Source organism: Trichoderma breve, chromosome 1 (assembly GCF_028502605.1).
Source record: "Trichoderma breve strain T069 chromosome 1, whole genome shotgun sequence".
NCBI classification, from domain to species: Eukaryota; Fungi; Ascomycota; class Sordariomycetes; order Hypocreales; family Hypocreaceae; genus Trichoderma; species Trichoderma breve.
This window is the reverse complement of record NC_079232.1, coordinates 7,249,873-7,263,510: the sequence shown is the minus strand read 5'-3', so window position 1 is coordinate 7,263,510 and position 13,638 is coordinate 7,249,873. Positions and strand designations below refer to the sequence as shown.

Sequence of the window (13,638 nt, the reverse complement as noted above, 5' to 3'; positions counted from 1 at the left end):
AAAATGAACTATCTTGGGAACTGGGAGGAGGCAATCGAGTATACCGACTATCAAGCACCATGGAATCCTAGGGCAGACGGCTATCAATCCACTGGAGGCAGTAGTTCGGGCAGTGCTGCGGCCATTGCTGCCTATGATTGGCTTGATATCGCTATTGGTACAGACAGTACGTGTTGAATCCGTTGTTTGACAGATATGATTGTTATCTGACAAAATGATTGACAGCTTGGGGGAGCATTACTCGGCCTGCTCACTGGTGTGGGTGTTTTGGTCTGCGCCCTAGTATTGGAAGTATCTCTACGGACGGTATTGTGCCATATGTCCAGTAAGTAACTATTCTTTTTTATCATTTGCATTAGACTAACTATCTAAGATCCTGGGATGTTCCAGGAATTCTAGCAAGAGATTTGCAAAAGTGTAGGAGTTTTGCTCAAGAATGGTTGAATTTTGACAACTTTGAAAAGTCACCCGAGGTATATTTCCCTGTGAAAAACTGTGATTCCAAAGCTGATATCTATATACACATATAGTCGTTTTCTTCAATCATATGGCCAACTGATTTCTGGAAAATCATTGACTCCAAGCAGAGCAGTGTAGCAAAGTCTTTCGCCCAACATATGGCTATTTCGCTGAATATTAAGTTTGAAGAGATTTCGTTTGAAGAGCGTTGGAGGATTGCACCGCCAAGCGCTTATGCACCTTTGCTACCGGAATTCATCAGTCAGGTATGCACTTGTTGAGATGACTTCGTTATGATGTTTCTAATATTCCGTCAGGCTACCGCTAGTCTAGCATACGATGTGTATCACAACAGCGAAGACTTTCGTTCCCGGTACTGGGACATGTTTAAACGAGCACCTTACACCACCATGCAAAATGAGCGACTTTGGTAAGATCTACTTTTGCAAAATGAATAACGATCTATATGTCTAACATAAGATTAGGGATGCTGGAAAGAACACAACTTTGAAGGAAAGGAATAAGGGATTCGAGAGAATAGACATCTACCACCAGTGGTTCCAACAAACAATCTTGACAGGAGACCATACAAATGCCATCACGGTAATGCCGCTTGAGAATGCAACGCCAAGATACAGAGACGATGTCCCCAAGTGAGTAACATCATCCTGTCGTCACTGCATCATTAGGCTCGGATACAAGCTAACTCATCTCAAGCTTCCAACGGCCGCCACAAGATGGTATCAACGCCTTGGCTCTTGAACCCGTTATGAAGTCACCAGTTCTTGCTGTTCCAAGTGAGATTATATAACCTGCAAAATACCACGTGCTTTTTTCCTAATGATACATAGTTGCCGAAATTCCATATCATTCCAGAGTCACCGACTGGGAGGAAAAGTTGCCATTTGCGGTGGCACTTATGGGAGCACCAGGTATGGAGATGGAAGTATTCTCTAGACAAAATAGCTTGCTGACAAACTTAGGTACCGACTTGAAATTGCTTGACACTACCATCCAAATTTTGCAGTCTTTGCATCTCCCCACAGTTGTTCAAGTAGGAAGATCCATGTACGAAGGTTAGAAAAAGTGATGTCTGGTATTTGGTTGTCAAGGGAGATTTCACCGGTCATGACAAAATTTTCAAAGTCTACGCCCCAAAACTAGAGAGCCATCTTTAGCAATTACTTCAAGCATGCTACGTAAAAAAACTGATTGCGCATTATAATTTACCTACTTTTTACTGCGCGTTACCAGTGTGTGAGTAATTCGTTTGAGTGCATGCGGTCTCTTTAGCGGTAGAAAATCCCCCACCTCCGCATTGTGTAGCTGCTCCAGCCCGCGAGCACGTGGATTTTCAATTTCCCATATCCTGGTCAATTGTCGAGGCGGGGATCACTTCTCGCAAGCCACAGTCCCCGAATCGTCGAAGCGAGTTTCTTCGGTTGGACGATGAGTGTGTTGTGGCTGCTGTAGTGTGTTTTAGAGGCCAATCGAACTACCGTTCCACCAACATGAAGAATAAATATGCTGTTTGTCACACAACTTGCAACCAATAATAGCTAATTAATGCTGTGATATGTCCATTTTAAGTCAATTCAAGGAATCGCCATTTCTCCACAAGACACTGGGGAAATATGTCAATAAGCTTAATATGTTCAATCTTTTCTTTTGCTGGACTAAAATGTAGACGGCTGGGGTCTTCAGTTGTCCAAGCACCATGGCTCGTTCCGAGACTGTAATTCCACTTCCGCGGACGCAGATCTTTTGACCTAATGGCCCTGGAATTAAGGTTAGATATGTTTACATCAGCAAAGTAGCAACTGATGAAACTTTGTCACACAACGATAAAAGTTGAACCTGACGTTCATTACAAGGGAAGATGCTGCCAAGAATTAAATAAAATAATAATAACTGACTAGCTCTTAATAGGATTGATGCTCGGCGTTGTCCTCTTTCGGCGGCCCCTGGGTACATCACGTGGTTGTCTGAATCCTTCTGTCATGATTAATTTCTTCAACTCAGCCAACAACGGCTAACAACATTCGCTCTCTACCATCATCACGATCGCTACAAATCACACTCGTTATCATTCACACGTTCGCTACTATGAAGATTACTCCTTTTTGGGCGTCAGTCGCCCTGTTGCGCGTTGTGCCAGTTCTTGCTGCAGCAACTCCATCTCCAACTTCCACCTCTGCAGCCCCAACCTGCACAGCCTCCCTCATCGCCAGTCTCTGCAACTATCCAGAACCAGGTCCCGACTTCGCCGTCGCCGAGGATAGCAGAGCCTCCTGCTGGAACTATTGCAATGCCCACCCTCCCTGCAGCTTTGTCATCTTCGCCGAGGGCAATCCCTACACGGGCACAGGCACTTGCTGGCTGTATCCAGGAAAAAACTACGATGCGAGCGCTGGCAGCTCTGACTGCGCCGACTCCAAACCCTATCTGTTTGTCTACAGCCAGCCCGTGTGCAAAGGAGGCAAAGGCTCGCCCACCTCGGACAGCTGCGCAGCGACTGCAACGCCTTCTGCCATCGCTTCGGTTTGCGGGTATCCGACACCAGATGATGACTGCTTCAGCAGCTGTAGTGCTAGTTATGGCGCAACAGACTGTTTGAGTCAGTGCGCAAAGGCCGATTCCTGCAGCTACGTCGTCTTTAATCCACACAACGACGACAACTCACCATACGCTCCGGGCTCTTGTTGGATGTACCCGAATGGCACCTACGACGCTTCAGCTGCCTCGACTTGCAAGGGCGCGCCGGAGCAGTATGTGTACAAGAACCCGTGTCCTAAGCCATCGCATTCCTCGTCATCTGCCCCGGCGAAATCTACTGGAACTACAAGCACTGCAAGCGGAACCCTTGGTACTGAGACTGGGAGTGCAATCATTGATGCAGAAGCGGCTACTACTAGTGAATCTTCGGCCTCTACTGTCCTCACTAGCCCACTAGCCATATTCATGTATGTAGCTGTGTTGCTATGGTAGGGTGTTGCATAATGTGTGTTCTTGTTGTTGGGTGTTGACAATTGTTCAATCGCATACTGTACATAGTTAATCTGGTAGTCCCTTGGACACATTGTCAAATAGTAGGGAAGTTTATAGTCACGTAATAAGTCATTTAAGACGCTATTTAATCGGTGCACGGGTCTAAAAATACTGAATGAACGACCCTCTCTCCATACTCACCCCTGCCCATGGCTGTGATCAAAGTAGCCCACTCATCTGGCTCAGGGTCTCGGAAGCAATAGCGTCCCAAGACCTGCAGCTGAAATGAACTGGTCACCCGCCTCAACTTGCATCTTAATGTTAGCACTACCATCGATTGGTGCAAACATAACGCATAAATTGTTTTACAAGACCTGTTGATTATCTGTATAAGAATTTTCTATTTATTTATGATTTGATAAGTTTCTTCATATATACTCATTGCCGGATCCCCCTCTATGATATAAACTCTGTTTTCCCTTGTGACACTCTTCTATACTATTCCGAGACCTTGAGCCGAAAATTACTGCATCACCAAGACATTGCTGAATCTTGGCTTCCCAGACACCAGACTCTGAATCGCCTTCTGTGTCTCTGCTAGCGGATAGGTCTCTACCATGCATTCAACTCCGTGCAACAATGCGAAGCGAATTGCTTCTTCACTATCCAAGGCATGTCCACTCGGCCATCCCTGGACTGCGGCTGCTCTCATATTAATGACTGCCGGCTCAACCTCAAAAGGAGCCCCGACAGCCAAATTGAGCAGCTTGCCCTCAACAGCTAGGCCCTTCATCAAAGCCCCATAGACGGCAGGATCAGGGGCAGTTTGCACGACAATGGCAGCACCACCGAGCTTCATGAGCTCTTCGGAAACGTTGGTTTTCTTGGAGTTGATGTAGTGATGAGCACCAAGTTGCTTGGCAAAGGCAGCCTTATCATCGCCTGTTGATATAGCGACAACCTCATAGCCCATCTTGTTGGCGTATTGGACGGCTAAGTGACCGAGGCCACCAAGGCCTTGAACGGCAACAACAGCGCCCTGCTCGACATGCAGCTTTCGAATACCATTAAAGACTGTAACGCCGGCGCATAGAAGAGGAGCGGTCTTGGCCGGATCGAGCTCCTTGGGGATACGGACAACTGCCTCTGTGCGTAGGATCACGTATTCAGCAAAGCCACCGTCCTGTGTAACGCCGTTGATCGCGGCGTTGTCGCATAACTGGAAGATGCTCCGCTGGCATTGTCGGCAGATGCCATCATGACCACCGTGCCAAGCACCGCCAACGCGCTGGCCTTGTTGAAAAGTAGTAACACCTGGGCCAACCTCGACAATATCCCCGACAATTTCGTGACCAAGTACGCGAGGGAAAATGTTGCCCATTTCGCCTGTACCGATCATCACATCACTGAAGCAAACACCACAATCTAGGACCTTGACTAGGACCTGGTTGGCTTTGGGATGTTGAAGTGGGACATCTGATAGTTCCCAGGTATCGGTGGCGGACTTTTGTACCACGGCCTTGTAGGTTTTTGGTAGAGAAGTCATAGTGTCTGGGCTTGGTTGAAATATTGAAATAACGTCGGGGGCTTTATGCTTGAAAAAGTTGGTTTGCGATAACAATCTGAGTATTTTCAAGAGACTGTATGAGGTCTAAGCTGAAACTATATAATTTCACGAACAGAATACGGCCTGTTTTTATTTGTTGAAATATATATCTCAATAGTCTTCTTGTGAATCGACTTTTCCATCATCATTCTAATCCATGGACACTCCGGAGAGTTCCCCCATAGTCGGTGTAAAGGAAAACCGGTAGCTCAATTGATACAGTAAAACTCGAAACAAAAAAAAGTGATTACGACTGATGACCAAGTGATGACAATTTCTGATCAAATCTTCAAGTCCGACTGCGAAACATTCATTTGAAGCCGTTGAATGGTTATCACCGTAACCTAAAATCGGCGATAAACGCAAGACCCTCGTGGGTGGGCTCGTATATTTCTGGATCTGACCGTCCGATCTGTGGGCCACACCATCACTTAGCCAATCCGCTAACTTGTGTCTATCCTCGCATATAAGGACGGGGATAGGACGTTATGTCCTAGTTGACCAGGTTACGTATGTGTATTGGAGATGGTGATTATTGAACTAGATGCCCGTGTCTCGTCGAGGATACGAGCTGCGATATATAATCAACATGGACTGGCTCTGCGACTTAAATCTTGACTGAGAGCATGAATCGGCTACGCTTGTTCACAAATCAATTCCGCCAAAAAGCATCTAGAATTTATTTCACAATGGTGCAATGGGGCTTCGAGACAGAAGGCAACCAAGTTGTCGACGAATTTCCTGATAATGTCAGGGGTAGACGTTGTATGTAATGTTTGTACTCACAAGCCTCTCGATCATATGGCTGACCTGACTCCCAAGTTGTCATCACTGGGTCAAGCGAGGGTGGTCTAGGAGCAGAGTCGGCATATTCTCTAGCCCGTGCATCTCCCGCCCAGATTGTCTTTATGGGTCGTTCGTGGGAGAAAACAAAGGCTGTCGTCGACAAGGTCAAGTCTATCGGCTCATCCATCGACGTCAAATTTGTCCAGCTTGAGCTCGATTCGCTTGCCAGCGTGCGCAAGGCAGCAAAGGAAATTAACGATGATGCCTCCATTCCACAAATTGATGTACTGATGCTCAATGCCGGTGTTATGGCTCTACCAAGTCTACAGTTGACGGAGGATGGGCTCGAAGCACACTTTGGCACCAACCATATTGGTCACTTTCTTTTGGCAAATATCATCATGCCCAAGGTACTGGCCGCCGCCCGACCCAATCCTAATGGTGAAATTGGTGGTCCAGGTACTCCTCGCATTGTTACTGTCTCTAGCTACGGAAACATTTTCTCGGGCATTCGGTTTGACGACCTTACCTTTGGAAATGGGAAAGAATACAATCCGTGGAAAGCATATGGCCAAAGCAAGACTGCCAATATTCTGATGACAATTTCCTTGAATGAGAAATTCCGTTCGCAGGGCATCGCTGCGTATACTCTAAATCCTGGATGTGAGTTGACTACGCAATTGTAATAGTTTCCTTGGACTAACGCCAGCTCTAAGCAATTCGAACGAGCCTTATTCGCCACCTAAATGACGAGTCGACAAAATCCTTCATGGATCTGCTAGCAGAGCATAAAAAGGAAAGATACCCACCAAAGACACTACAGCAAGGCTGTTCTACCCAATTGAGAGCAGCACTGGATCCAACTCTTCCTCGTAAGTTGCGCTTTACCACATCAGCCTACGGATGAGATTGGATAGACACTAAGCACATTGTAACAGCCAACGAAGAGATCTTTTTCTTGCATGATACTCAACCGCTCTTGAAGGGAGAGGACGTGAAAGTCCTAGCACCCCACTCGGCAGATATTGAACAGGCACACAAGCTATGGGACCTCAGTAACAAGATTGTTGGGGAACAATTCTGAATCAAACATTAGGATATCTCTGCCAAATCGTAGAAACTAGGAAAATTCAATGCCACTTGAAGAATAGAAACATATGCTGCCTCGTTACTTTGAGGGGGTCGGATGAGATGCTGTAGCAATCCTTGCGTATACGCGTCAAAGTCCAAAATCTACTAGCTTCAACTTTTAATCTACCATAGCTATTGAGTGAGACTCATGTCCTGATGACTGTTGTGAATACTATCTGAGAAAGATGATTGACAAAGAACTTCAGATTGTCGTTGAAATCGTTATAGGCAACCGCAGCAATGCATTTCTTGGTCCAAAATCGATACAAAAGATAGAAATCAGCATCCGGAAGCACTTCAGAATATCTGCGTATGAATGAGCCTGATAGATTAGCAAATACTTACCTAGCACTATTGTGTTAAGATCCTTACAGAAAGCGTCTAGCCTGTGGTACGAGAAAATTAATTACTAAGGAAGTATTAGAGGTATTCTATAAACTTTGGATGTACAATCTATCTCCTCTAATTTCAAAATTACATGAGTTGAACAAAGACTTTCACAGGGCTTCCCCTTTTCTTAGTGGTCTGCAGTAGGAAGCATGAGTACACGTATGTACCCACAGAGGTGAACCACGCCCAGTCTGTCTCCTGATCAATCAACTGCATAATGTCTGTGAAGCCACCACAGACACAATACTTGCACCAGCTGTTCTGTTTCCACCGACAGGATTCGCCAACCCACCAGATGTACTCACAAAGAAGGTATTGGGCTCAGCCCATCCCCGTCCAAAGTACACGCCCGTGCAGCCAGCAAAAGTGATGTCGTCCTCGCCGCCCAAGATGGTCTTGGCGTCTCCAGTGCGCGTGTCAACATACAAGACCGAGTTGTCAAAGTTGGTGGCGGCAAGAATGTTGCCACGAGAGTCGAAAGCAAAGTCGTCAAGGCCGTGAGCAAGTGAAGTCAAATTGGCAACAATCTCTGGTGTAGCACCTGTGGCAGGATAACCAGAGGCGGCCAGGGCGACGCGGTAGATTACGACGCGGAGAGTGTTGGTCCAATAGAGGTAGCCGTCGTGGATGCGGATACCATCAATGCCCAGTGGAAAAGCGCCGCCTGGAACAGGCTGCATCTCGGGGAAGACAAAGGCGTTGGGATCAAGCTCGCCTGTCGAGATATCGAGGTAGCCGACGCTGCCAGCCGCAGAGTCTGAAACGAGGACCGCGTGAGGCACGTCGGGGATGCTGATAACGCTGTTGAGAAAGGTGCTATTGGGACTCATGTCGCTGACCTTTTTAATGCTGACTTGTTCGCGAGTTGCACCCGTCTCATTCGGCTGGAAGGTGACGGTCCAGGCACTGAAAGTGCCACGGATGGGCTGCGAGAGGCCGGTAGTGTTGGCGCCGACTACAACATAAGTCTCAAGGCCGCTGGCGACGGCAACGGGAGAGATGCCACCAAGGGAATTGACAGAAGTGAAGTTGGCAAGCAGCTCTAGGCCATGCTGACCCTGGGTGGGCTGTCGAATAGTGTAAATGGCGCCATAGGGGAAGAGAAGCGTGGTGAGGATGTCTCCATTGGGCCTCACTGCGAGGTTCTCCAGCCAAGTGCCGTCTGGAAATTGGCCGATGATCTTGGAAGTCAGGGAGACGGAAGATGATGATGAAGGGGCAGCGACCGCTGGGGCTGAGAAGGCCACCAGACTGGCTAGGAAGACACTGAGAGATTGCATCGTGGTGAAATCTTAGACTAGTAACGAAAGATGTCTAGTGTGAAGCGGAAGAGCGATGCGAGGAGCAAAGACATTTATATTACTATCCCACGGAGCATTTGCCGGACATTTTGCAACCAGTATTGTTGGCCCTTTTGCTTTCATCCCTTGTCAACTAACTGACCAACCATCTAACGGCGATCAAACTCCCCATCAGCTCCGTCTAACCACCGCGCCAATGACAGATTGAGCAAAGGCTAGTCTTGGGCATGAACATCTTCTCCTGAGAGTTCCCTATGATCAGTCTCTCCACTGAATTGTGGGATGGCCGTCTAAACTATACTAAGCACTTGTAGTTATCCACCTATAGCTCCCAGAGAAGCGATGTAGGAAATCACGGTGTTAATGCCGGGGCCGGAAAAAGCCGTAGCTGACTCTATATGCTGACTTTGTCCCAAGTCATTGAAAACACATAGTATAGTCTTTACTTACTCGTGATGTACGCGTATGCTAGCTCGGTTATGTCTGCCCGGTCGGTGAGATTCCTATGTGTTGAAACCAGGTCGTTGGGTCCCGGACTTTGACGGGGTTAGGCTTTTAAGAGCCTAGTTAGCATTATGACCACGTTTTTCGGTGTTGTGGTGTTTGTAAACTATTCGTAAGCAGCTCGAGCCTACTAAAACAGTAAAAGAAGAGCCGATAACTACTATCTACTGTGAGGCTAAGGGGAAGAAAGGAGCTGTCGCGAAGCTATATAGCTGGTCGTAACTATATCCACCCACTCTCAGCCAGCACTCCATACCATTTTCACAACCATCAACTACATCACAGTGACCTCGCGAGTGCAATCATTAAGTTACGAATCGCTATGGTTGTAAACCCAATACTCTTTATTAAGCATTAAATACCCAATTGAGCTCGGTGTTAAGACAAGGCCAGCTATAAACGTGTGATGCTATTTACTCGGCCGAGTCCTTAGCCAATCACCATTAGTCCCATCTGCTATTGAGATGCATCTCAGCTGATCCTTTAGATCGGTGGCACAAGAGTGACGCGGTTCTTGAGAACTGACAAATCCACAACCTTGAGCTGATGCAAGTACGGATCGAAAAACTTATTCAATCGCTGCTCCAGCCACTCAGGATTCTCGTCAGCAGGAAAGTGACCAGACTGCGGCACAATATCCAGCACGGTATTCTTTCCAATAGGTCCCCAAACGGGCTTCAGCACATCTGCCAAGCTAGCTTCGCCGGCCATGGCAAGGAACGGCACAGTCAGAGGCTTCTTGTTCAGCGCACCGAAAAACTCGGCGTCCAGTCCCATAGTCCTCGCGGCAAATGCACCGAACATGGCCCTGAGACCGCCCGGCTTGCGCAAGCTGTCGACAACCGAGTCGATGGCGTAGGCTGGGAATCCGGATATGCCCGTGTAAGACGCATGGAAAAAGAATGAGAGCACAACCTCACGCTCTCGCCCCTCCATGAAGCGCTCAGCCTCGTCTGGCACAGCCCACGCAGCAAGTGGCCACAATCCGTATGTATCCCAGGTGTAAGTCGGCGTCCACGCTTGTTCGTAGCCATGGCCAGGAAGCCCATACTCGACAACACCCAGTGCGGCGACCAAAGAGGGTCTCTTCATGGTCAGCGCTACTGCAGCTCCAGTTCCTTTGTCGTGTGAGAATATGTTGGCCTTTGTTATGTTGAGGTAGTCGAGCAGTCCCTCGAGATCTGATGCCATGGCTTCAGAAGTGTAGTCGCCGTCAGGTGGGATCGTACTATCACCCATACCGCGATTATCAGGTGCAATAACGGTGTACTTTTCAGCCATTAATGGGCCTAGAAGACGCCAGGTGATCTTGAAATAGAGTCATTAGCTGCCAATTGCCGCCATTGTCAAACAGAAAGCTTACACTGTGCTGTGGGTTGCCGTGCACAAGCAATAGCGGTGGCCCATGTCCAGCGTATCGGTAGTGCATAGTGATATTGTTCACCACCACTCGTCCATGTGCCCATTCATCCCAGCTTGGAGCTGTTGCTACCACCGAGCCGGCAAGCAAGGCTGCTACGAGCGTAGTGAATTTGTGTAGCATTGTTGCGTTTGGCGCTCTATTGTAGTCAATTGATGTAGATTGCAAGAAATGGAACACATCTGCAGTTGCTTTGCCTTATATATTGCATCTTAATTTTCTACGAGACTGGCGGTATAGTGTGCCCTTTGCGTGCAATTTCTAGAAAGAGCAATCTCAAAAGAGGCATATGCTAGTATAGGACTAGTCCACCCTATAATCCGGGCAACTGTCGGATTCCACATCAATGGACAGATGGAGTTGCAATTGATGAACTGTAAGCACTTGAAAATTAGCTCTAGGAACCATTTATTAAGACTTCATAGTGTCTTGAAAGAATATTTTGTCATAACTTTTGCGTTGGGTGAGGAATCATCTTGGTGTGGTCGGACGTTTAGCTGTGTTAAAATGGAAAGGGTCTAAGATGAAATGTGAAATTGGCACTGCCCAAAGTTATGCCGACTAGTAAGCAAGCATAGACCTATGCTTTACTAATAAAATCACAATTGGATTTGCAATTGAATGATGAATAAATGATCTTTATATATAGCTAGTTGCATTGGCTCTGGACAAATAAGGCAATACCAGAAATTCCATGAATTACAGAAGGTCCTAATTACTAACCGACAAAATACTCTTGAGACGACCAATAGACAATATGTTACATCTCGTGGGGGAATAGCTCGACGACCGTTACGGTATGATCTCTAGCGATCACCCCTGTCGTAATCTATTTCTGAAAGCATCCACCCTGGGTAGAGGTATATAAAGCCTTCTCATGCATATATCTCAGTTTGTTTAAAACAATACTGGTCGAACCAATTACCAGTAATAATTGCTAGATCTATGCGATACTCATTAATTGACTGAGTGCCATTGTTGAAATACATGATCAATTGGTTTGCTTCCCTACTAGACTGGTCGGGCAGAGAGTCCCTCTATATACTAAATACATCTAGTCCCCTGTTATTCGGTTAGTACCATGGTTAATGCCCCTTTTCAGCATCATGTCTGCTGTTAATCCCCAAAGAAAATTTTCAAGCTTACTATATGACACTGCGATATCCTCATTCACAAGAACCATGTCATACAGCCCAGGAGTATCTGCTTGCTCAAGCTCCTGCTTCGCTTGCTGAAGTCTCTGTTCTATGCTCTCTTCAGTCTCAGTGCTGCGATTCCGAAGTCGAGTCTCCAGTTCTTCAAAACTTGGTGGCTTGATGAAAACGTAGCTGGCGTCAATATCAGTGGCCTTGCGCATTTGCTTGACACCTTCAATGTCAATCTCCAGCACCACCATCATGCCTTTTGCCGTTTGGTCTTTGATGGTCTGTTTGGTAGTGCCGTAGTAGTTGCCGCTGAAATACGTATATTCGACAAAAGCGTTTTTGGAAATAAGTGATCTGAACTTGCTCTTCGAAATGAAGAAATAGTTTTCTCCTTCGATTTCGCCTTGTCGAGGTTGGCGCGTAGTATGGGAAACTGTCTTTGTGAGAAGGCCAGGATGCTTGTCATGAAGCATTTGTATCAACGTTCCCTTGCCCACTCCTGAAGGCCCCGATATAATAATCGGTCGAAACTTCATCGCCGATCCTGTTGGTGGTGGTGTTAGCTGAAGTTCTGGGTAAGGCTGCTGGGATAGGCGTGACTTGCTGGAAGGCATCGTTGAACTCTCAGAGCGATTGCCTTTGAAGTTACGGCGTAGATTGCAACAGAAACCCATTTTGTGGGGCGTGATGGAACGTTTGAATGTTATAGAAAGAATAAATTACATCGTTAGCAGAACATAGGGCATCGATTGATTTAAATATATAGTCATAGGGGGGGAGTGAGTCACGATTGCCTTCCACCTCAGCCACGGTAAGAATAATTATCGAAAGCCACGAAGAACGCCACAAAGCGAGTTTTCCAAATTCTAAAACTGAAGATGCAAATGTAGCATTTTAATACCAGTACCTGGATAGATAAAATGCCAACTAGCTATCATAATCTTCAGCCTCTTTAGCTTTGCCGCTGCGAAGGGCCACGTAGGATACATGAAAAAAAGCTTTTCGCATTTCTTCTGAGGCAACAAAAGTTTTAGTAGTTATAAACCACCTCCATTTTTAGTGTTTCTCGATAAATCTTTTGAGGCCTGTGTCATTCTAGGGGGAATTACTTAACTGTCTACCGATGGAAATAATTGTCGAGGGAAGTTGTAGTAGATGAGATGGATAATTTATATCTCCGACACGATCTTAAACATCCCCGACTTCTCCGACATCTCCGATGGCGTGAGCGCAGGCAAATCTCGATAGAAGAAGAAAGGCAAAGAAGTCGAAATAATGTAAGTGTCATGTCACATTCTTTTGTCTCCTATTTGGCTCAGACTATATATACAATAGTACGTCCGTGCAAGATGACCTGATTTCACACATGAGGACCACTTTTGTTGTATGAGATTCAGTGGCACGCCTTTCCGTACTTTCGTAAACGCAGATAGTTGTATGGCAATGGGGCGAAGTATCCAGCGGCCATGGACACTGCAGCCGCCATCCAAAAGTTTGGATCCCCCAAGGCCACGACGCCGCCTGTGAGATGGTAGTCGACGATGTTCTCTGCAGCTTCCATCGCCACCATTGACACCATGCTCATGCCCATCGCAGTGCGGACTGCCATAGGCCATGAAAGTTGGTCGACTCCGCGCCGGAGTAAAACGCTTTCAACAACTATTGAGGTCGTAATGCCAGACACCACTGTGCATGTTTTAGTCATTACGTATCCTCTTGTGGAAGCTTCCTTGCGAGAAGGTTCGTGAGCAAAACTTACTGGATGCAGCCATTATTGTGGTCATCCCGAGTTCTGGGTAGTAGGTTTGCAGCATCCATAGTGCAGAAAAGTCACCGAGCGTACAGCCCGCCAGGCAACGCAGCGTGTTGATTCCCGCTCGTCTCCAAGTGGTCCGGCAGCTCCAGAAG

The 13,638-nt window shown here is 46.9% G+C and overlaps 8 protein-coding genes across 8 annotated transcripts; 3 read left to right on the top strand and 5 right to left on the bottom strand.

The window, feature by feature from the left end:
* Positions 1-3: 3 nt before the first annotated feature.
* On the top strand, positions 4-1,540 carry T069G_02139 (amidase domain-containing protein; the record flags this gene model as incomplete). Its single annotated transcript, XM_056169349.1, has 9 exons — positions 4-166; positions 226-325; positions 374-473; positions 531-725; positions 777-889; positions 945-1,112; positions 1,177-1,256; positions 1,311-1,391; positions 1,443-1,540. 9 exons carry the CDS (start codon positions 4-6, stop codon positions 1,538-1,540), a joined length of 1,098 nt encoding a protein of 365 aa, XP_056034665.1.
* Positions 1,541-2,565: 1,025 nt separating this feature from the next.
* Positions 2,566-3,447, top strand: T069G_02138 (uncharacterized protein; the record flags this gene model as incomplete). Its single annotated transcript, XM_056169348.1, has 1 exon — positions 2,566-3,447. One exon carries the CDS (start codon positions 2,566-2,568, stop codon positions 3,445-3,447), a length of 882 nt encoding a protein of 293 aa, XP_056034664.1.
* Positions 3,448-3,970: 523 nt separating this feature from the next.
* Positions 3,971-4,993, bottom strand: T069G_02137 (alcohol dehydrogenase groES-like domain-containing protein; the record flags this gene model as incomplete). Its single annotated transcript, XM_056169347.1, has 2 exons — positions 3,971-4,464; positions 4,513-4,993. 2 exons carry the CDS (start codon positions 4,991-4,993, stop codon positions 3,971-3,973), a joined length of 975 nt encoding a protein of 324 aa, XP_056034663.1.
* Positions 4,994-5,742: 749 nt separating this feature from the next.
* Positions 5,743-6,923, top strand: T069G_02136 (short chain dehydrogenase domain-containing protein; the record flags this gene model as incomplete). Its single annotated transcript, XM_056169346.1, has 4 exons — positions 5,743-5,818; positions 5,876-6,502; positions 6,556-6,711; positions 6,778-6,923. 4 exons carry the CDS (start codon positions 5,743-5,745, stop codon positions 6,921-6,923), a joined length of 1,005 nt encoding a protein of 334 aa, XP_056034662.1.
* A 643-nt stretch (positions 6,924-7,566) lies between these two features.
* On the bottom strand, positions 7,567-8,640 carry T069G_02135 (uncharacterized protein; the record flags this gene model as incomplete). Its single annotated transcript, XM_056169345.1, has 1 exon — positions 7,567-8,640. One exon carries the CDS (start codon positions 8,638-8,640, stop codon positions 7,567-7,569), a length of 1,074 nt encoding a protein of 357 aa, XP_056034661.1.
* A 1,008-nt stretch (positions 8,641-9,648) lies between these two features.
* T069G_02134 (alpha/beta hydrolase fold domain-containing protein) lies at positions 9,649-10,708 on the bottom strand (the record flags this gene model as incomplete). Its single annotated transcript, XM_056169344.1, has 2 exons — positions 9,649-10,473; positions 10,529-10,708. The coding sequence occupies 2 exons, from the start codon at positions 10,706-10,708 to the stop codon at positions 9,649-9,651; spliced, it is 1,005 nt and encodes a 334-aa protein (XP_056034660.1).
* Positions 10,709-11,639: 931 nt separating this feature from the next.
* T069G_02133 (guanylate kinase domain-containing protein) lies at positions 11,640-12,344 on the bottom strand (the record flags this gene model as incomplete). Its single annotated transcript, XM_056169343.1, has 2 exons — positions 11,640-11,647; positions 11,732-12,344. 2 exons carry the CDS (start codon positions 12,342-12,344, stop codon positions 11,640-11,642), a joined length of 621 nt encoding a protein of 206 aa, XP_056034659.1.
* A 779-nt stretch (positions 12,345-13,123) lies between these two features.
* On the bottom strand, positions 13,124-13,502 carry T069G_02132 (uncharacterized protein; the record flags this gene model as incomplete). Its single annotated transcript, XM_056169342.1, has 2 exons — positions 13,124-13,416; positions 13,490-13,502. The coding sequence occupies 2 exons, from the start codon at positions 13,500-13,502 to the stop codon at positions 13,124-13,126; spliced, it is 306 nt and encodes a 101-aa protein (XP_056034658.1).
* Between the last annotated feature and the right edge of the window lie 136 nt (positions 13,503-13,638).